The sequence below is a fragment of the Oncorhynchus clarkii genome, chromosome 18 (assembly GCF_045791955.1).
Source record: "Oncorhynchus clarkii lewisi isolate Uvic-CL-2024 chromosome 18, UVic_Ocla_1.0, whole genome shotgun sequence".
In the NCBI taxonomy this organism is placed as follows: Eukaryota; Metazoa; Chordata; class Actinopteri; order Salmoniformes; family Salmonidae; genus Oncorhynchus; species Oncorhynchus clarkii.
The window spans coordinates 15336612-15358968 of NC_092164.1; the positions used below are offsets into that span (position 1 = coordinate 15336612).

At 46.3% G+C, this 22357-nt stretch overlaps 1 protein-coding gene across 7 annotated transcripts in view; it reads left to right on the forward strand.

The window, feature by feature from the left end:
- Positions 1-22357, forward strand: part of LOC139373071 (phospholipid-transporting ATPase IH-like) — a 63457-nt gene that overhangs the window by 19703 nt on the left and 21397 nt on the right. For all 7 annotated transcript variants that reach the window (XM_071113135.1, XM_071113138.1, XM_071113140.1 and 4 more), the window contains exons 2-15: positions 12515-12637; positions 13227-13316; positions 13435-13623; positions 14396-14524; positions 14843-14946; positions 15061-15111; positions 15230-15294; positions 16410-16491; positions 17571-17721; positions 18377-18574; positions 18667-18840; positions 20812-20978; positions 21677-21748; positions 21880-21953. In XM_071113135.1, coding sequence (XP_070969236.1) covers positions 12515-12637; positions 13227-13316; positions 13435-13623; positions 14396-14524; positions 14843-14946; positions 15061-15111; positions 15230-15294; positions 16410-16491; positions 17571-17721; positions 18377-18574; positions 18667-18840; positions 20812-20978; positions 21677-21748; positions 21880-21953 — 1669 coding nt within the window. The remainder of the gene's footprint in view (positions 1-12514; positions 12638-13226; positions 13317-13434; positions 13624-14395; positions 14525-14842; positions 14947-15060; positions 15112-15229; positions 15295-16409; positions 16492-17570; positions 17722-18376; positions 18575-18666; positions 18841-20811; positions 20979-21676; positions 21749-21879; positions 21954-22357) is intronic.

Consider the following 22357-nt stretch of genomic DNA (forward strand, 5'->3'; position numbering starts at 1 on the left):
TTGGTCAGATTACCAGAATATAGTTCATTTCCCCCCACCTTCTGATGTTCCCAGAATCTCTATGTTAACCAGAGGGGTTTGCAAATGTAACATCAGTAGGGTAGAGAGAGGAAAAATGGGGAAAGAGGTATTTATGACTGTCAAACCTATCCCCCAGGCCAACGTCATGACCACACACACACACACACACACACACACAGGGTTAATGGCTGCTGAAACATCTGGCCAACCACGCTGGCTGTGCACACGCACCCAAACACACACATCTTCACTAGCACACACACCCTGCACATCTGGCCTACCATGCTCCTGGGCTCAGTAAAGCCTATTAGCTGTGTTACCAGGACCAGGGGGCTGGCCCCTATGGTCCCACAGAGAGGTGAAGAAGGTATAGACAGAAACACCATGGTAGATCAGGCCTGTTTTGCATTCCCTTTTCCCTTTGCAAATCACTCCAATGGGTAGATGTACAGTATGTGAAAGAGCCACATGGTAAAGAGTAGTGACCGCATATTAGCTTCATGTTGTTTTGCATCATGCTGTTATACATAGTGACCCTGAGGCCGTGGCAGTAAGGCAGTTGATGTATTGTGGATCAGTCTGAGCTTGTTTGGTAGGGCTGTTTATCTCCAGGCAGTACAAGACACTGACAGATGGAGGCCACAGCAGGGGTGTAATCTGTGGGGTGTAATCAACCCACAGACCGAGTACAGTAAGGCCCATCTGCAGAGCTACAGAGTTCAGCTAACTATCCTCCATTTTGACTCGGAACGTTCCATAACAATAACATTCTAAGTGGTCCCTCTACAATTTGATTGTTTTGGAACCATAGAACTTTTCCAAAGCTTGGACTGAAAAACAGAAAGGTTACGGCTTTCTCAGGGGTTGTCAAGATTCTAGTCATCTTGAGCAGGACTCCCTGGAGATCTGGTGATTTACAGTAAGTTCTAAATGGCTCGGACAGAGAGAAAAGAGAGAGCGGAGACAACAGAGGAACACAGGTACCTTGGAAGCAGTCTGTGGTGAAAATCCTTTTCTTCTTGGCTTCCCTTGCCTGCCAACACATTCCTCTCCTAATCTCTGGAGCAACAGGGAGACCAGAATCGCACACACATACGCACACGGGCACACACACACACACACACACACACACACACACACATACGGACACACACATACATACGGGCACACACACACATACGCACACGGACACACACGCGCACACGGACACACACGGACACACACACACACACACACACGGGCACAGACACACAAATACGCATACGTATGCACACACTCATTCATGCAGTCACACCGTGTGTTGTGTGTCGGCATATCGTTTGACTTGTTGCCAATGTGACAATGCTATTTACCCAGCTCTTGTGTCTGCCTGTATTCCTCCCTGATATTTCAAGCCTGCGAGACGGTCAGCTATTGAAGAGCTGGGGACTGGACAGTAGAGATTCTCCTTATCGCTCTACCTCAGAACTTACATTAAATGACCATCTCTATTCTCTGTTCCATTGTTCCTAGCTACCTAGTGTTTCACCCTCTGTGATGGTGACATAAATAGATCACCACTTGTATCTGTTTTTATCAGTTCTCGAGCTAGCATTTCTGCTATGGCTATATGGCCGGAAGTGTGGGTGTATTGTACAACACACTGTTATCTTTCACACGCTTTCACACAACCTTGTGTAGTGGGGGTAACACACTTTAACAGCCTGTTTTTATCTGAAACCCGTCTAACCACAACATAGTGTTGCTGTGCTGTTCATTGCCCAGTGAGTGTTGTTGGATTGGTCCCTGGTCTCTCTGTGTGACTGCAAATGGACCAGCAGGCAGTCATGTCCAAGAGGGAGAGAGGCTGAAATGTAATCTCCCCCGTTAAACCCCTATTTCCCCCTCACTCCCTCCTCTCCCCACTCTCCCCCTTAATGTTGCTGTCGATAGTCAGCCTGTATCTTCATTGATGCTTCCCATCAAATATTAACACGGCGTCTCCCTTCTTTATTTTGCTCGCTCTCTACTGAGGAGGCATTACAACATCTAAGTGCCTGTGCATTAGAATCCAGGAATTGGGCCTCCCGGGTGGCGCAGTGGTTAAGGGCGCTGTACTGCAGCGCCAGCTGTGCCATCAGAGTCCTGGGTTCGCGCCCAGGCTCTGTCGTAACCGGCCGCGACCGGGAGGTCCGTGGGGCGACGCACAATTGGCCTAGCGTCGCCCGGGTTAGGGAGGGCTTGGTCGGTAGGGGTGTCCTTGTCTCATCGCGCACCAGCGACTCCTGTGGCGGGCTGGTCGCAGTGTACGCTAGCCAGGTGCACGGTGTTTCCTCCGGCGCATTGGTGCGGCTGGCTTCCGGGTTGGATGTGCGCTGTGTTAAAGAAGCAGCGGCTTGGTTGGTTGTGTATCGGAGGACGCATGACTTTCAACCTTCGTCTCTCCCGAGCCCGTACGGGAGTTGTAGCGATGAGACACGATAGTAGCTACTACAACAATTGGATACTACGAAATTGGGGAGAAAAAGGGGTAAAATTCAAAAAAAATAAAAATATTCCAGGAATTGTCCCAGCAGTGGGGGATGGGTTGTCCTGCACTTCCTGTTTAAGACAATTACAGCACTGTTTCCACCAGCGTAACTGTTACTGTCACTGTCTAGTATAGTAACTGTAATTCACTAAACACATTCCTACACTTACAGTACCAGTCAAAAGGTTGGACACACTCATTCAAGGGTTTCTCTTTATTTGTACTATTTTCTATATTGTAGAATAATAGGGAAGACATCAAAAAAGTGTTAAACAAATCAAAATATATTTTAGATTCTTCAAAGTAGTCACCCTTTGCATTGATGTCAGTTTTGCACACACTTGGCATTCTCTCAACCAGCTTCACCTGGAATGCTTTTCCAGCAGTCTTAAAGGAGTTCCCACATATATTGAGCACTTGTTGGCTGCTTTTCCTTTACTCTACGGTCCAACTCATCCCAAACCATCTCAATTGGGTTGAGGTCAGGTGATTGCGGAGGCCAGGTCATCTGATGCAGCACTCCATCACTCTCCTTCTTGGTCAAATAGCTCTTATACAGCCTGGAGGTGTTTTGGGTCATTGTCCTGTTGGAAAACAAATGATAGTGGGACTAAGTGCAAACCAGATGGGATGGCATATCACTGCAGAATGCTGTGGTAGCCATGCTGGTTAAGTGTGCCTTGAATTGTAAATAAATCACCAACAGTGTCACCAGCAAAGCACCCCCACACCATCACACCACCTCCTCCATGCTTCATGGTGAGAACCAAACATGTGGAGATCACCTACTCTGCGTCTCACAAAGACACTGCGGGTTGGAACCAAAAATCTCAAATTTGGACTCATCAGACCAAAGGACAGATTTCCACCGGTCTAATGTTCATTGCATGTATTTCTTGGCCCAAGCAAGTCTCTTCTTATTATTGGTCTTCTTCAATAGTGGTTTCTTTGCAGCAATTCGACCATGAAAGCCTGATTCATGCAGTCTTCTCTAAACAGTTGATGTTGAGATGTGTCTGTTACTTGACATCTGTGAAGCATATATTTGGGCTGCAATTTCTGAGGCTGGTATCTCTAATGAACTTATCCTCTGCAGCAGAGGTAACTCTGGGTCTTCCATTCCTGTGGCAGTCCTCATGAGAGACAGTTTCATCATAGCGCTTGATGGTTTTTGCGACTGCACTTGAAGTAACTTTCAAAGTTCTTGAAATTTTCCGTATTGACTGACCTTCATGTCTTAAAGTAATGATGGACTGTCGTTTCTCTTTGCTTATTTGAGCTGTTCTTGCCATAATATGGACTTGGTCTTTTACCAAATAGGGCTATTTTCTGTATACCAACCCTACCTTGTCACAACACAACTGATTGGCTCAAACACATTAAGAAGGAAAGAAACTCCACAAATGAACTTTTAACGAGGCACACCTGTTAATTGAAATGCATTCCTCGTGACTACCTAATGAAGCTGGTTGAGAGAATGCCAAGAGTGTGCAAAGCTGTCATCAAAGCAAAGGGTGGCTATTTGAAGAATCTCAAATTATAAAATATATTTTTATTTTTACATATTTTAATTTTATTTTGTACACATTTTCGGTTACTACATGTAAAATTATTTTGATATTTTTAACACTTTGTTTTGCTTACTACAAGATTCCGTATGTGTTATTTCATATGTGTTTTGACGTCTTCACTATTATTCTATAATGTAGAAAATTTTAAAAATGAAGAAAAATCCTTGAATGAATGTGTCCAAAACTTTTGACTGGTACTATATATCCCATAGAACAGTGGTTCACAAATTGGTGGGTTGGGGTAACCTTAATTGTGTTTGACTGATTACTTTTGGAATGAGATTGTGGACTGGAAACTGGTTAGAAATGTGATTCTGGTTGACTTGGAAGGTCACAGGAAACTACTTCAGATAAACCATGTAAAAAACAATCACTGCCAATGAATTCACAAAAGGCTTCTGGGAATAGCGTACTCACCATTAGGGAATGAGGCTAAATGTATCCTCCTGCTACTGAACAGTGACAGGAAGTCCTTGGTTATCAAAAGGAAGCGGTGACTGATCTTTTAAAGGGGCGGCCAGTGAGAAGCAGGGAGAAAGTCAATGCGTCCACTAAGTGACGACGACAGAGAAAAGGCAGCCACTTTATGTCTAATAGCAAAAGGTTCTCCATTGATTTTTGTCTCCCCATGTTTTTCCCTTTAACTATAAATACGCTCCCGTCCTGAAACCTGACCCAGCACTAACTATTAAAACCTCTAGAATAGAAGAAGTCTAGTATTACCTCCGACTGGATCAGAAGTCGGCCTTAATCGTGGGACTTTGATTTTATTAGACGCAGACCGGTCTTAATGCAAAATGTCTTAAAACTCTAAAAGCTTAAATGTAATCAGTAAAAGAATGTTGTCGGCTTAGCACTATATAAACGGTTGTCTGTGGCGGGAGAGAGAGAGTTGCTGGGCTGGAACAGAGACTCAAATAAGGTTAGAGATGCATTACCTGGGGAGGCGACATTACAGAACACTGAGTTCCTGGGAGGACGATTGAACTGTCATCTACAGTATGATAAAGTGCATAATAAAGCCTTACTCTGCCTTCTTAACAACACTATCAGCAAGACAGGTCCTGCAGGCCCTAGTTCTGTCATCCCTGGACTACTGTCCAGTTGTTAGGTCAGGTGACACAAATAAGGACTTAGGAAAATTACAATTGGCCCAGAACAGGGCAGGGCGGCTGGCCCTAGATGTAGACAGAGAGCTAGCATTAATCATATGCAAGTCAATCTCTCCCGGCTGAAAGTGGAGGAGATTGACTTCATCACTACTTGTTTTTGTAAGAGGTGTTGACAAGCTGAATGCACTGAGCTTGTCTGTTTAAACTACTAGCTCACAGCTCAGACACCCATGCATACCCCACAAGACATGTCACCAGAGGTCTCTTCACAGTCCCCAAGTCCAGAACAGACTATGGGAGGCTCACAGTACTACATAGAGCCATGACTACATGACCACACTGTACACCTTATAGAACAGCTGGACTGTGAATAGACACACACACATGTTTTTCATACATCCAAATCTACAGTAAATACCTAAATGCTTCAGGCCTCAGGTGAATGAGAAATCACACCATCTAACTCCATTCAAGTCTTGATATTACAAATGGATTTGACCGTGCCAAATTTGATTTGAATATTTACCAGCATGATTTAGAATATCGGTCACTGACGAACAGGGCCATATGTTTAACTGAGCCGACCATGAACAGGCAAATGGAGTGATTAGAAGAGGTCAGTAGCGGGCCACGGGGCCTAGTGTGAGAGAACAGAGGAGTGTGTTAGAACACGAGGAGAGGGCTTGATTAAAACCCAGTGAAGAGACTATACTAGGCCAGTGGTATAATGGCATGCAGTGCTTAAGTTCCAAATGGAATGCTGAAAGAGGTCAGGCTGACCCTGCAGTCAGAGATCTAATCAGTGATTGTTGTGGACATTCTCACCAGCGTTCCTCTAGTCCAGTCCTCCAGTACCCCCAACAACATACATTTTTGTTGTAGCCACAGACGAGCAGACCTGATTCATCTCATTGAGGGCCTGATGATTAGTTGATAAGCTGAATAAGGTCTGTGTGTCTGGGGCTCCAATATAAATATGTACTGTTGGGGGTACTGGAGATGGGAACATTGGACTAGAGTATAGTTGGTTAGGAAGCCCACAACAGTCATTGATTTGATTTCTCTGACTGCAGTCAGGCTGACCTCTTTCAGCATTCCATTTGCATAGCATTATACCACTTACTCTGCTAACCAGAATGACCCCTGGTCCGGGATGACCATGTATGGAATTACAAGTATCAATGGTTACTGAATCTGTATTCCTCTCCCACTTGATGTTTCAGTAAGCAAAACCACCCACTGTCTTAGACCCCCAACTGTCTTGGACCCCCAATTATCCTACACCCCCAACTATTGTACTGTACTGTACAGTAGCAACAGTGTTGTCTTCTTTAGAATGGAGGAAGCCCAGCTAGCACATAACGTTCTGTGAACCATACGATTCTTAGAGCTTGGTGAGAGCGTGGGTTGTCCTATGGTTATTTTGCATTAAACATTCCCATAATGTTTCCTCGTGATTCTATTAAAAGTAATGTTCTCAAATGGTTCCGAGAATATTAAGAAGTAACGTTCCTCTATGGGAATTTCAGTACCTCAACACAATGTTTTCTCCAGGTTTCCTCATGGTTATATTAAAAGTCATGTTCTCAGAATATTAGGAAACGATTCCATAAAAATAAAGAAAACATTAGTAACGTTCAAAGAACGTTGTAGGAATGTTATTTAAAAACATTTACATTCCGTTCTCAGTGTCAACAAAACTATTTGAATCGGTCCTCTATCTTAAGTGATTTTAATGAGTGCGTGTTTCCTTTGAAATAGGGTTTGAATAGTCTAAAATGAACAGTTTTGTATGATTAAAAAAGACACACGTCATGCTAGCTGCATCCTGGTGGTGCAGTGGACTAATTCAAAGGATAGAGAACAGAAGATCATAGGTTTGAATCTCACTAACGCCATGCCACAATAAAAATGAATGTGTTTGCGTGATCAATGCCTAAGCACATTCATTTGCATGTGTTTTATATCTATGCTGGGAGTTCAAAACCATTAAACTAAGCTAGCAGTATTATTAAAAGTCTTATTGAAACATGTTCTTACAACGTTATTTAATTGCCTTCAAATAACCCAGAATTTCCGTTCTCAGATCGTTAATAAAACCTCCCAGGAAAACTTTCAGGGAACCATAGATAAACGTTCTCAGAACCTCCCTGCAACCTAAAAATGTATGTTCCCAGACGAGGCAAAATTTTAACTTTCGTTCTCAGAACGGTAAAAACAAAAAACAGTTTTAACCGTCAGGAAACTCATGGCTTTGTTCCCACAACTTCCAAGGAACCAAAAGTGCCAGCTGGGAGGAAGCAGATGGGGTGAGAGAGAGATGTGTGGGAGAAGAGGTCAGGAGGTAGACAGAGAGGAGTGGGCCAGAAGAGGTCAGGAGGTAGACAGAGAGGAGTGGGCCAGAAGAGGCCAGGAGGTAGATAGAGAGGAGTGGGCCAGAAGAGGGCAGGAGGTAGATAGAGAGGAGTGGGCCAGATGAGGGCAGGAGGTAGATAGAGAGGAGTGGGCCAGAAGAGGGCAGGAGGTAGATAGAGAGGAGTGGGCCAGAAGAGGGCAGGAGGTAGATAGAGAGGAGTGGGCCAGAAGAGGGCAGGAGGTAGATAGAGAGAGATGTGTGGGAGAAGAGGGCAGGAGACAGACAGAGAGGAGAGGAGTGGGTGAGACGAGAGTGTTGTCAGCATCTCCAGACTCAAGCTATCCCGTCTATCTATATGTGCTCTCCTCTTCTCTCCTCCATGAGAGCACGACAACAGACTGTGTACTATCAGCAGACATGCCATGATGATATGCCATGTACAAGAGATAGTGGTCCTGTACCAATACTAAAGGCACTCTTCCCTTCTCCACCACTTAGTAGTCTAATCACAGATCCAACACCTTACTGGATGGGTGAAAACAATGTAGAGGAACTCTTATTTTCACCTATCCTGTCATGTTACGTCAGTGTTTACTGGTTCTCGTCAGACAGGGAGGATGTGCAGTATTTATGCGTGGGCTTGTACCCTCATTAACGTTGCCCCACCTCATGTTCTAACAGGAACATGAGTTTGTGTCTTTAATGCGCTATTTCTTAGAGGATATATTTTAAAGCCTGGGGAAAAAAAATCTGGTTTGGAAGAGGGTTGTTTTTTAGAATAGAATGTAGAATACATCTTTATCATCCATAAAGTTAATAGGTTCATTTGGTTCTAGTTGTGTGGATGTCTCAACGGCTGCGGTCTGTACCCGTTGTTTCTCTGAGGGTGACTCCCTTTCCTCTGTCAGGCAGAGGACAATACAGAGTTCATGGTAGAAGTTGCCTCCTCTCGCTCTCTCTCGCTCTCACACTTGCTCTTTCTCTCGTGACTCATCTGAGATAGGGAGTGGTGTATGTCTGAGAGTGAGCTGAGTGAGCAAGATAAATGTTAGGATTGTGAAAAGGAAAGAGAAAGCAAGAGTGTGGGCTGACCGTGAGAGAGAGTGGACCAGCTCTTATCTGGGGAGAGGAGATCCCAGCTGTACCCAGTCTGCTGCGGATACACACAACAGAAGGCTGCTCCTCTCTTCTCTCTCTTCCTCATGCTAGGTCTTCTCTCATCTCTTCTGCTGCTCAGATCACCAAAGCAGGCCAGATACGGCTGCATCTCAGTAGTCTGTAGTGGTATTCTCCACTCTTAACCCTTTGATTGGTGAACCAGCATCATGAGGATACTAGAAGATTTAGCCACTATAGAATATTGGGATCTACCCCCAGAATCACCAGTCAAAGGGTAAAGAGACTAGAAGAGGGTGCCACTATAGACTACTGAGATGCACCAATTCAAACCCCCACAGGCTCAATGATCCAGAGGTGGAGTCTCCTCCTGTCCTGTCTGAGGTGTGTATAGGACAGGTGAGCTCAAAATAGCTGAACACTAGTGGGGGTGACCAGAGTAGTCTAGGAGGCTAGGAGTGCTCAGTGAATTAACCCCACAAGACATGGCTGGAAACTAGGGCACGTTGCTAGGGAAAACAATCCTATTCCCTGGACAGGGATTACCGTCACCTCTTTTTATACTGCATCAGGAGATGTGTGTGTGTGATGTCTGTTTGTCTGGGCAAGGGGAGGTCAACAGCAACAAACTGACGCAGAGGCTATAAGCCAATAAGAGAGTATTGTTGACAGCTGTAGTATAGTAGTACTATGGTGGAGAGCAGAGTGGGAGGTCTGCTTAGAGAGGCTTAGTGGACACACACACACAGGTTCTTTGTTCAGTCTTTAGGCTGCATTCCTCTGTTCCATGAATGAAATCATGTAGGGCACTAGGGCTGAACGTTTTATAAGAGAGATACACTGCCCAGGACAAGATTAGTAAAAAAAAAGGTTCCGTTTTGTTACAGTACATTGTGATGCAACTACTGTATGGTGAAACGGTAAGCCCGATTGTCCCTGTGCCTTTTAGCAGACACTTTTATGCAAAGTGACTTCCAGTCATGCGTGCAGACATTTCTATGTATTTGTGGTCCCGGGAATCAAACCCACTATCCTGGTGTTAGAAACGCGATGCTCTGCCAACGGAACTACAAAGGACTAATTAATTAACAAGAGCTAACGGATGTTTAATCTGCTTGGCCGATATACCACAGTGCCCTCTGTGGGTAAAAATAATATCTAAAGGGATGTTAGCCTGTACTCGCCCCACTTACATAACCGCTAGCTAAAGATGCTAATGCTACACATGCTGGCTCAATGTAATCCCTGTCAAATGGGATGGATGGGTGGACCCGTGGTGCGGTATGGGGCATTCACACTCATCACCTCACACTGGCCTCTTATGAACCACAGCTTACCAGAGCCTGGATGGCTGAACATATTTGCTTGTCTTACAGGTCATACTGAAAAACCACACTGGCCACTCTGACCTTTTTAATAGCTGAGGTTTGATTGATTAGGTATGCAGAGTAGCAACCGTTCAGGTGTTGATACGATCATTCCCTGCAGCCTCTGCCTGGCTCCAGTGAGTGTGTCTAGAGAAAGAACCAGGTCGGACTGTATCTTAGGCTAGTGGAACTGTATCTTAGGCTAGTGGAACTGTATCTTAGGCTAGTGGAGCTGTATCTTAGGCTAGTGGAACTGTATCTTAGGCTAGTGGAACTGTATCTTAGGCTAGTGAAACTGTATCTTAGGCTAGGTCAGACTGTATCTTAGGCTAGTGGAACTGTATCTTAGGCTAGGTGGAAATGTATCTTAGGCTAGTGGAACTGTACCTTAGGCTAGGCCGGCTGTATCTTAGGCTAGGCCGGCTGTATCTTAGGCTAGGTCGGCTGTACCTTAGGCTAGGTCGGCTGTACCTTAGGCTAGGTCGGCTGTAACTTAGGCTAGGTCGGCTGTACCTTAGGCTAGGTCGGCTGTATCTTAGGCAAGGTCGGCTGTATCTTAGGCAAGGTCGACTGTATCTTAGACAAGGTCAACTGTATCTTAGGCTAGGTCGACTGTATCTTAGGCTAGGCCGGCTGTATCTTAGGCTAGGTCGACTGTATCTTAGGCTAGGTCGGCTGTACCTTATGCTAGGTCGGCTGTACCTTAGGCTAGGTCGGCTGTACCTTAGGCTAGGTCGACTGTATCTTAGGCTAGGTCGGCTGTACCTTAGGCTAGGTCGGCTGTATCTTAGGCTAGGTCGGCTGTATCTTAGGCTAGGTCGGCTGTATCTTAGGCTAGGTCGGCTGTACCTTAGGCAAGGTCGACTGTACCTTAGGCAAGGTCGACTGTACCTTAGGCAAGGTCGACTGTATCTTAGGCAAGGTCGACTGTATCTTAGGCTAGGTCGACTGTATCTTAGGCTAGGTCGGCTGTATCATAGGCTAGGCTAGGTCGACTGTATCTTAGGCTAGGTCGGCTGTATCTTAGGCTAGGTCAGCTGTGTCTTAGGCTAGGTCGGCTGTATCTTAGGCTAGGTCGGCTGTATCTTAGGCTAGGTCGGCTGTATCTTAGGCTAGGTCGGCTGTATCTTAGGCTAGGTCGGCTGTATCTTAGGGTAGGTCAGCTGTATCTTAGGCTAGGTCGACTGTGTCTTAGGCTAGGTCGACTGTATCTTAGGCTAGGTCGGCTGTATCTTAGGCTAGGTTGAGGAGTGATATTGCCACTATGGTGTATTTGTAAGAATGCAGGAAGGATGGTTGAAGGTTTCCAGTTCAGGATATTTATTAACTAATTTAAAAAGGCACCGCAAACGGACGCAGGAGCATGGGGGGGGGGGGATATGGAATGGCTTGAAAGGCCGGTAGGTAAGGTTTTGGTCTGGAGGGAATACAAAGGGGGCATAGTTACAAGACAAAGTGGCATAACTAAGGAGACATACAAAGTATAACATGCTAACCAAACAAAGGACATTACCAATATCCATGGAACAGGATATACACTATATTCAGACAAAGGAGGTATTCTAAGGAAAGCATTATATAAACGCTCTGATTGGCAATAAACATACAGGCTAGAAAGTTAGCGTTAGAATGCCCAGAACTGGGCGCCCGGCTCACACCCGGGTGGTAGCCCGGTTCTAAATGGAATGCAGTCAATGCTAACCCAGTTCACTTGGGGGATTATTCCGGGGGAATAATCAAATCCCCTCAGTGTCTCTCTGTCTGGGCTTGTCCAGATTCTTGAGCCGGCTCACTGGTGATAAACAGACATGGGAAAACATGTAGCACTCTGCTGGACGCAACCCATTTAGTAACTTAAGGCTCAGCGAGTAAGGAAATTACTTTAAAATGATATTATATTTGATTTCCCTCTTTAAAAAAATATTTGATTCTATTCTATTTGACTATTCCAGACAGGTGTGAAATCAGTGCGTTGACCTTCCTATGGTGTTGTGGTGTGTGTTGGTGTGTGTTTGTATATAGGCGTGTGTCATAGTTAGTGTTGAATGGGAGAGTTATTGTAAGGTGAAAGGCTTGTAGCCAACACTCATTTATCATTCCCCACCCGGTTACATGACTCAGAGCCCTTACTCACTGCTACTGGAGGTCTGTTGTGTTGTGTTTGTTAGGTCGCCACTTTATTACACTCAACACAGTCATTTATACTGTTTGCGACTGTAATGCTATTGTGTCTGCCAGACTGTCTCTGCATTCAACAACACTAACCAAGTTTGGTGAGACAAAGACATGTTGGCTGGAGCAGGAAACAACTGCCTGACAACCAGCCAGTCAATGAGGCTACATTTGTTGCCCCTGTGTCTTCTCCTGTCCTGTCCTGACCTGCCCTGATTTGTCCTGTCATGATCTGACCTGACCTGTGTGCTGACCTGGCATTGACCTTTGATGTCTTGACCTCTGTGCAGTGTGCTGGAGAGGAGAACTGGGTGGACACCAGGACGGTGTACATCGGAAACAAGGAGCCCCCACCGGGAGCAGAGGCCTACATTCCCCAGAGGTACCCCGACAACCGCATCATCTCCTCCAAGGTGAGAACCACAACCATGCTCCAACCACATTACAACCACGTTATAACCACGTTACAACCATGTTATAACCACGTTATAACATGTTACAACCACATTACAACCACGTTATAACCATGCTACAACCACGTTATAACCACGCTACAACCACGTTATAACCACGTTACAACCACATTACAACCATGTTACAACCACGTTATAACCATGTTACAACCACATTACAACCACGTTATAGCCATGTTACAACCACATTACAACCACGTTATAACCATGCTACAACCACAATATAACCACGTTACAACCACATTACAACCACATTACAACCACGTTATAACCACGTTACAACCACGTTATAACCATGTTACAACCACATTACAACCACGTTATAACCACATTACAACACGTTATAACCACGTTACAACCACATTACAACCATGTTACAACCACGTTATAACCATGTTACAACCACGTTATAACCATGCTACAACCACATTACAACCACGTTATAACCATGTTACAACCACATTACAACCACGTTATAACCACATTACAACCATGTTATAACCATTTGCTGTTGCTTCCCTTTCCACAGTACACCTTCTGGAATTTTGTTCCGAAGAATTTGTTTGAGCAGTTTAGAAGAATTGCCAATTTCTACTTCCTCATCATATTTCTTGTCCAGGTCAGAGCTTGACTGGTAGATTCAATTTGAGTCCATTTAAGGCTTAGTTGGCAAGAAATATAAATCTGGCAAACAGATGACAATAGATCATTCTCTCTTTCTCTCCCGCCCTCTTCAGTTGATAATTGACACTCCCACCAGTCCCATCACCAGCGGACTACCTCTCTTCTTTGTCATCACTGTCACGGCCATCAAACAGGGCTATGAGGACTGGCTCAGGCACAAAGCAGACAATGCTATTAACCAGTGTCCTGTGCACGAGGTGCAGCATGGGAAGGTGATCAGGAAACAGAGTCGTAAGCTGAGGGTACGTATCATCCTACAACTGAAAATGACCAGGGATCAAACCTGGGTTCTTTGGATCAGGGGTTGGCAAACTGCTTTTGCTTCATGACCCACATATTAAGGTATATTTTGAGTCGCAACCCACCATAAGGGTTGAGCAGAGAAAAAACATAAACGGACCAAAGACGAAGTACAAAATATCATTTTGGCAGCGGAGAGAACATTTTTCAATTTTAAAGCTAATTTCCTGCAATTCTGCACATTTTTTGTCATGGAGCTGAGAGAGAATTGTGCAGTTTTTAAGCACATTTCCTGCATATTTTAACATGGCTAATGCTGTGTTCTTATGCTCAAATCATTCTAACACAATCTATGGGGGCCTCATTGTCTAGTTTTATTTTGTTGATTGTAAGTTCTCAAAGATTCTAGACTATTATATAAAATATATATAGGCCCATTATCTTTTCTACACACTTTCTATTTGGTTTTAATTGTTTACATTTCCAATTTTTAAGTAAAATGTTTTGCAATGCACAACAAATGTCATCCCGCAACCAACCTGGACCCCCCAGTGACCCACACGTGGGTCCAACCCACATGCTTTAGGCAACTCAAGACTGTGTTATCCTATTGAGCTAAAGACATCTCTCTCACGCTCTAACTTCCAACCCACCCTTCCTTCCTTCCTTCCTTCCTTCCTTCCCTCCCTCCCTCCCTCCCTCCCTCCCTCCCTCCCTCCCTCCCTCCCTCCCTCCCTCCCTCCCTCCCTCCCTCCCTCCCTCCCTCCCTCCCAGGTGGGTGATGTGGTGCTGATCAAGGAAGATGAGACGTTCCCCTGTGACCTCATCCTTCTCTCCACCAGTAGGGAGGACGGGACCTGTTTTGTCACCACAGCCAGTCTGGACGGGGAGTCCAGTCACAAGGTAACACTACACTCTGACTGAGAGAGAGGAGGAGGGAGATGGGAGAGGTGGCTGAGGCAGAGATAAAGAAAGAATGGGATAGAGTTGAGGGAGAACAGAAGAATGAAAGAGAGAGAGAGCGTGGGAGACCCCCCGGGGGACAGAGGGGAAAGAGTGAGTGAGAGAGAGGGTATGAGTGTGTGTGTGAGGGATATAGAGAGATGGAGCGAAATGGAGAGAGAGAGTTTGTTTTTTGTTTCATTAGAGGGGTAATGTGAGATGCGTCTTGGCTCGCTGTGTTCTTGATCTCGCTGTGACTCCCTCCATCCCTCCACAAAGACCTACTATGCTGTACAGGACACTAAGGCCTTCATCACAGAGGAGGATTTCGATACTCTACAGGCTTCTATTGAATGTGAACAACCACAACCAGACCTCTACAAGTGAGTGACAACCCTGCACACAACACTGCATCCAGACAATCAGAACTGGTTGTATAGAGAAAAACAACGCCAAACACACCAACTCACACATGCATTCCCTCTCTCCTTGGACAGATTCGTGGGCCGAATCAATATTTATTCGGACAGAAACGAGCCCATCGCGAGGTAAATCCATACCCAGGAAATTGACTCCAGATTCAGGAAGTCATTGCTCGTGTGTTTGCACAACAAACATTTTTTGAAGTGTATTCTAACAGAGAAGTGTGTTCTGTGTTTGCTTCAGGCCTTTGGGATCTGAGAACCTACTTCTCAGAGGGGCGACACTGAAAAACACACAGCACATATATGGTAAGACACTACACTGGGTGACCTTGTAATGACATCACTAATAGAATCTAAAGACACTACACTGGGTGACCTTGTAATGACATCACTAATAGAATCTAAAGACACTACACTGGGCGACCTTGTAATGACATCATTAATAGAATCTAAAGACACCACACTGGGTGACCTTGTAATGACATCATTAATAGAATCTAAAGACACTACACTGGGCGACCTTGTAATGACATCATTAATAGAATCTAAAGACACCACACTGGGTGACCTTGTAATGACATCATTAATAGAATCTAAAGACACTACACTGGGTGACCTTGTAATGACATCACTAATAGAATCTAAAGACACCACACTGGGCGACCTTGTAATGACATCACTAATAGAATCTAAAGACACCACACTGGGTGACCTTGTAATGACATCATTAATAGAATCTAAAGACACTACACTGGGTGACCTTGTAATGACATCACTAATAGAATCTAAAGACACCACACTGGGCGACCTTGTAATGACATCACTAATAGAATCTAAAGACACCACACTGGGCGACCTTGTAATGACATCGCTAATAGAATCTAAAGACACTACACTGGGTGACCTTGTAATGACATCACTTATAGAATCTAAAGACACCACACTGGGCGACCTTGTAATGACATCACGTATAGAATCTAAAATAGATTCCTAGTTTTCATTCATATAATGGGTTTGGAATGTTTAGAGGTTCCACTCCAAATCATTAAGTTCCTGTGTTCACACGGTGGGTTGTATATTGAGACCAGCTGCTGAGGCCTGTACAGACCTGTATGAGTGAGAATATTGCTAACTGTCAAGCAGGAATGCAGTCATTACACTGCATGAGATGACATGACTGCAAGCCAAGTCTTATTATGAAATCAGATGAGTGTGATGGGAGTTGATTTCACAGATAATTGTAGGACACCATGACAGTATTCAGTACTGACAGAGACCTGGCTTGTCAGATCTGACTGATATTATTGTCATCAGGGCTGCATCTCAATATTACAGTGTCGTTCCCGTTCCTAGTCTCTTTCCTTCATCTTCACAGATGTGAAATGTCTCCCCAAGTTGACCCTCTGGTTTGTGTCTCCTAGCTGTTGCCATCTACACTGGTATGGAGACCAAGATGGCGCTCAACTACCAGTCCAAGTCCCAGAAACGCTCTGCAGTGGAGAAGTAAGGCCCACCAACATGGTTGTGTTTTCCACTTTATGATGCATGTTTACCATGTTTCCAGACAGGTTCACTTAACGTTGATTGCCATCTAATTGCATCATATCCGTTTCCCCCTAAAGACCCATTCCTGGGTCCACCCTTCCTGAAGACATTCTTATGTAATTTCCTCTGCATCTGTCTCCCCTCCTCTCTGTCATCCCTCCTCTCTGTCTCCCCTCCTCTCTGTCTCCCCTCCTCTCTGTCTCCCCTCCTCTCTGTCATCACTCCTCTCTGTCTCCTCTCCTCTCTGTCTTCCCCTCTCTGTCGGTTTCCCCTCTCTGTCTCCCCCCTTTCTATCCCCCCCTCTCTGTCTCTCCTCCTCTCCGTCTCCCCTCCTCTCTGTCTCCCCCATTTCTGTCTCTCCTCCCCTCTCTGTCTCTCCTCCCCTCTCTGTCTCCCCCCTCTCTATCTCCTCCCTCTCTGTCTCCTCCCTCTCTGTCTCCCCCCTCTCTGCCTCCCCCCCTCTCTGTCTCTCCCCCCTCTCTGTCTCTCCCCCCTCTCTGTCTTCCCCTCTCTGTCTTCCCCTCTCTGTCGCCCCCCTCTCTGTCTCTCCCCCCCTCTCTGTCTCCCCCCCTCTCTATCTCCTCCCTCTCTGTCTCCCCCCACTCTGTCTCTCCCCCCTCTCTGTCTCCCCCCTCTCTCTCTCCTCCCCTCTCTGTCGCCCCCTCCCCTCTCTGTCGCCCCCTCCTCTCTCTGTCGCCCCCCCCTTTCTATCTCCTCCCTCTCTGTCTCCCCCCTCTCTGTCTCTCCCCCCTCTCTGTTTCCCCCCCACTCTCTGTCTCTCCCCCCTCTGTCTCCCCCCTCTCTGTCTCTCCCCCCTCTCTGTCTCTCCTCCCCTCTCTGTTGCCCCTCCTTTCTATCTCTCTCTCCCCCCCTCTCTGTCTCTCCCCCCCTCTCTATCTCCTCCCTCTCTGTCTCCCCCCTCTCTGTCTCTCCTCCCCTCTCTGTCGCCCCCCCTTTCTATCTCCCCCTCTCTGTCTCTCCTCCCCTCTCTGTCGCCCCCCCTTTCTATCTCCCCCCTCTCTGTCTCCCCCCTCCAGGTCAATGAATGCGTATCTGATAGTGTACCTGTGCATCCTGATCAGCAAGGCTCTGATCAACACAGTGCTGAAGTATGTGTGGCAGGCTGACCCGGACAAAGACGAGCCCTTCTACAACCAGAAGACTGACACAGAGAGGCAACGCCATATAGTAGGTTATAAAACTACAATCATTTTTATGCAATAGCTGATGTTTTTTTTCACCTCTCACTTTCCCTTTCTCTCTCTCTCCCTGTCACCTCTGACTGTCCCTCCTCCTCCCTCCCTCCTCTCTCTCTCCCTGTCACCTCTGACTGTCCCTCCTCCCCCCTCTCCCTCCTCATACCTCCCTCCCTCCTCTCTCTCTCCCTGTCACCTCTGACTGTCCCTCCTCATACCTCCCTCCCTCCCTCCTCTCTCTCTCCCTGTCACCTCTGACTGTCCCTCCTCCCCCCTCTCCCTCCTCATACCTCCCTCCCTCCTCTCTCTCTCCCTGTCACCTCTGACTGTCCCTCCTCCCCCCTCTCCCTCCTCATACCTCCCTCCCTCCTCTCTCTCTCCCTGTCACCTCTGACTGTCCCTCCTCCCCCCTCTCCCTCCTCATACCTCCCTCCCTCCCTCCTCTCTCTCTCCCTGTCACCTCTGACTGTCCCTCCTCCCCCCTCTCCCTCCTCATACCTCCCTCCCTCCTCTCTCTCTCCCTGTCACCTCTGACTGTCCCTCCTCATACCTCCCTCCCTCCCTCCTCTCTCTCTCCCTGTCACCTCTGACTGTCCCTCCTCCCCCCTCTCCCTCCTCATACCTCCCTCCCTCCTCTCTCTCTCCAGTTGATCCGGGCGTTCACAGACTTCCTGGCCTTCATGGTGTTGTTTAATTACATCATCCCTGTGTCCATGTACGTTACCGTGGAGATGCAGAAGTTCCTGGGGTCCTACTTCATCATGTGGGATGATGAGATGTTTGACGAGGAACTGGGAGAGAGGGCTCAGGTTAACACATCTGACCTCAATGAAGAACTGGGACAGGTAGGCTATACACACAGTACACACAGTACACACAGTACACACACACACACACACACACTCACCACTCTTACCTGAATGTGTGTGTTTTCCAGGTGGAGTACGTGTTTACAGACAAGACAGGCACCCTGACAGAGAACAACATGGAGTTTATAGAGTGCTGTGTGGACGGCTATGTTTACGTCCCTGATGCCATCTGTAATGGACAGGTCATGCCAGGGTCAACCAGCATGGACATGATCGACTCCTCACCTGGACCAGGGGGCAAGGTGAGACAGAGAGCCTCACTGTCACTTGATGGACTGTACGGATATGTACAGGACAAGTTACCCCTCCCTTCCTAACCACTGATGCAGGGTCAGACATTGTTTCATTCCCCAATGAAGACGAGCTGGATACTAACAGCTTTTACCTGGATGTCCTGGGTGAACCGTAACCCTATGAAGACCAGCTGGATACTAACAGTCTTTACCTGGATGTCCTGGGTGAACCCTAACCCTATGAAGACCAGCTGGTTACTAACAGTCTTTACCTGGATGTCCTGGGTGAACCGTAACCCTATGAAGACCAGCTGGATACTAACAGTCTTTACCTGGATGTCCTGGGTGAACCCTAACCCTATGAAGACCAGCTGGATACTAACAGTCTTTACCTGGATGTCCTGGGTGAACCCTAACCCTATGAAGACCAGCTGGATACTAACAGTCTTTACCTGGATGTCCTGGGTGAACCCTAACCCTATGAAGACCAGCTGGATACTAACAGTCTTTACCTGGATGTCCTGGGTGAACCGTAACCCTATGAAGACCAGCTGGATACTAACAGCTTTTACCTGGATGTCCTGGGTGAACCCTAACCCTATGAAGACCAGCTGGATACTAACAGTCTTTACCTGGATGTCCTGGGTGAACCCTAACCCTATGAAGACCAGCTGGATACTAACAGTCTTTACCTGGATGTCCTGGGTGAACCGTAACCCTATGAAGACCAGCTGGATACTAACAGTCTTTACCTGGATGTCCTGGGTGAACCGTAACCCTATGAAGACCAGCTGGATACTAACAGCTTTTACCTGGATGTCCTGGGTGAACCCTAACCCTATGAAGACCAGCTGGATACTAACAGTCTTTACCTGGATGTCCTGGGTGAACCGTAACCCTATGAAGACCAGCTGGATACTAACAGTCTTTACCTGGATGTCCTGGGTGAACCCTAACCCTATGAAGACTAGCTGGATACTAACAGTCTTTACCTGGATGTCCTGGGTGAACCGTAACCCTATGAAGACCAGCTGGATACTAACAGCTTTTACCTGGATGTCCTGGTTGAACCCTAACCCTATGAAGACCAGCTGGATACTAACAGCTTTTACCTGGATGTCCTGGGTGAACCCTAACCCTATGAAGACCAGCTGGATACTAACAGTCTTTACCTGGATGTCCTGGGTGAACCCTAACCCTATGAAAACCAGCTGGATACTAACAGCCTTTACCTGGATGTCCTGGGTGAACCCTAACCCTATGAAGACCAGCTGGATACTAACAGTCTTTACCTGGATGTCCTGGGTGAACCCTAACCCTATGAAGACCAGCTGGATACTAACAGCCTTTACCTGGATGTCCTGGGTGAACCCTAACCCTATGAAGACCAGCTGGATACTAACAGTCTTTACCTGGATGTCCTGGGTGAACCCTAACCCTATGAAGACCAGCTGGATACTAACAGTCTTTACCTGGATGTCCTGGGTGAACCCTAACCCTATGAAGACCAGCTGGATACTAACAGTCTTTACCTGGATGTCCTGGGTGAACCCTAACCCTATGAAGACCAGCTGGATACTAACAGCCTTTACCTGGATGTCCTGGGTGAACCCTAAACTCAGAGTGACACTGATACCTTCTCTAAGGATGACACATTCATCCACCCGGGGATCCAGTGTCACACACACACACACACACACACACACACACACACACACACACACACACACACACACACACACACACACACACACACACACACACTGCTGTGTGCCAGGACTAGAGAGGGCCGCTTCACTCCAGTGACCAGCCTGTGCCATTCCTTTGTCTTCTGCGTGTCTGTGTGTGTCTGCATGACCTTCAGGACCTTCCAAATGATGACCTTCCAAATGATGTATTCAGACGTGTATGTTTCCTGTATTTATGTGTTGATACGTGTGTGTGTGTTGTGTGACGTGTTCTCTGTGCTTGGCTTGTCAGGAGTCTGAGGAGTTGTTCTTCCGGGCGTTGTGTCTGTGCCACACGGTACAGGTGAAGGAGGAGGAGACAGTGGATGGCATCAAGATGGGTATCCACCAGAACAAGGCCACTTCCTTCTACATATCATCCTCTCCTGACGAGGTGGCACTGGTGGAGGGCATGAAGAGGTGACTGGCTTGACACTCACTCACCCACTCACTCACTCACTCACTCACTCACTCACTCACTCACTCACTCTACCACTCTATCACTCACTCACTCACTCACTCACTCACTCTACCACTCACTCACTCACTCACTCAATCACCCTCTCAATCACTCACCCTCTCAATCACTCACACACCCACTCAATCACTCACCCACTTAATCACTCACCCACTTAATCACTCACTCACTCAATCACTGTCGCTCAATCACTCATGCACACACACACACACACACACACACACACACACACACAAAGGCAGAACGTCTTTCCTCCTCCCAGCCATTTGAAATGAACTAGATAGATAGGAAATATACAGTGTATTTGGAAAGTATTCAGACCCCTTCCCTTTTTCCACATTTTGTTATGTTACAGCCTTATTCTAAAATTGATTAAATAATAGTTTTCCCTCATCAATCTACACACAAAACCCCATAATGACGAAGCGAAAACAGTTTTTTTATTATAAATAAAAAACAAAAATACCTTACTTACATAAATGTAATCCATTTTAGAATAAGGCTGTATGTAACGTAACAAAATATGGAAAAATTCAAGGGGTCTGAATACTTTCCCGAATGCACTGTATAACCATACATTTAACTGCAGTTTAACCTGCTCCCCTATTCTACAGTAATGGTACATTCCTCTTTCCCCCAGGCTTGGCTTCACCTATCTGCGGCTGAAGGACAGTCACATGGAGATTCTTAATAGGGAGGATGAGGTCGAGAGGTCAGTGTGTGTCCATTACTCCAGCCAAGGCCTGTGGGCGTCAGTTTATCTTTGTGTGTGTGTGTGTGTTTGTGTATGTGTGTGTGGTCAGTAACCCAACCTCTTTCTCCCTTTCTCTCTCTTGCATCCAGGTTTGAGCTGCTGGAGGTATTGACCTTTGACTCTGTGAGAAGGAGAATGAGTGTTATCGTCAGGTCCACCACAGGTGCTGTACTATAGTACAATTACTACCATTATGATATTAGAACACAGAAACTAGATGTTATTGTACTATAGTACAATTACTACCATTTTATAATACTAGAACACAGAAACTAGATGTATCTGTATCTGTATGGTAGTGGCTGGTGCTTTTTCTAGATGAAAGCAGTCATTACTACGGCAACCCAGTCACTGTCTGTCTGTCTGTCTGTCTGTCTGTCTGTCTGTCTGTCTGTCTGTCTGTCTGTCTGTCTGTCTGTCTGTCTGTCTGTCTGTGCATAGAGAGGGCCATATGTGTGCTAGGAGCTCAAGCAGAAGGCATACTAATGATGGTAGAGTCAGTCTCACTGAGGAAAATCTCTAGTGTTGTCTGCCCTCACTGCTGCAAACCAACGATGCTTCTCTCTG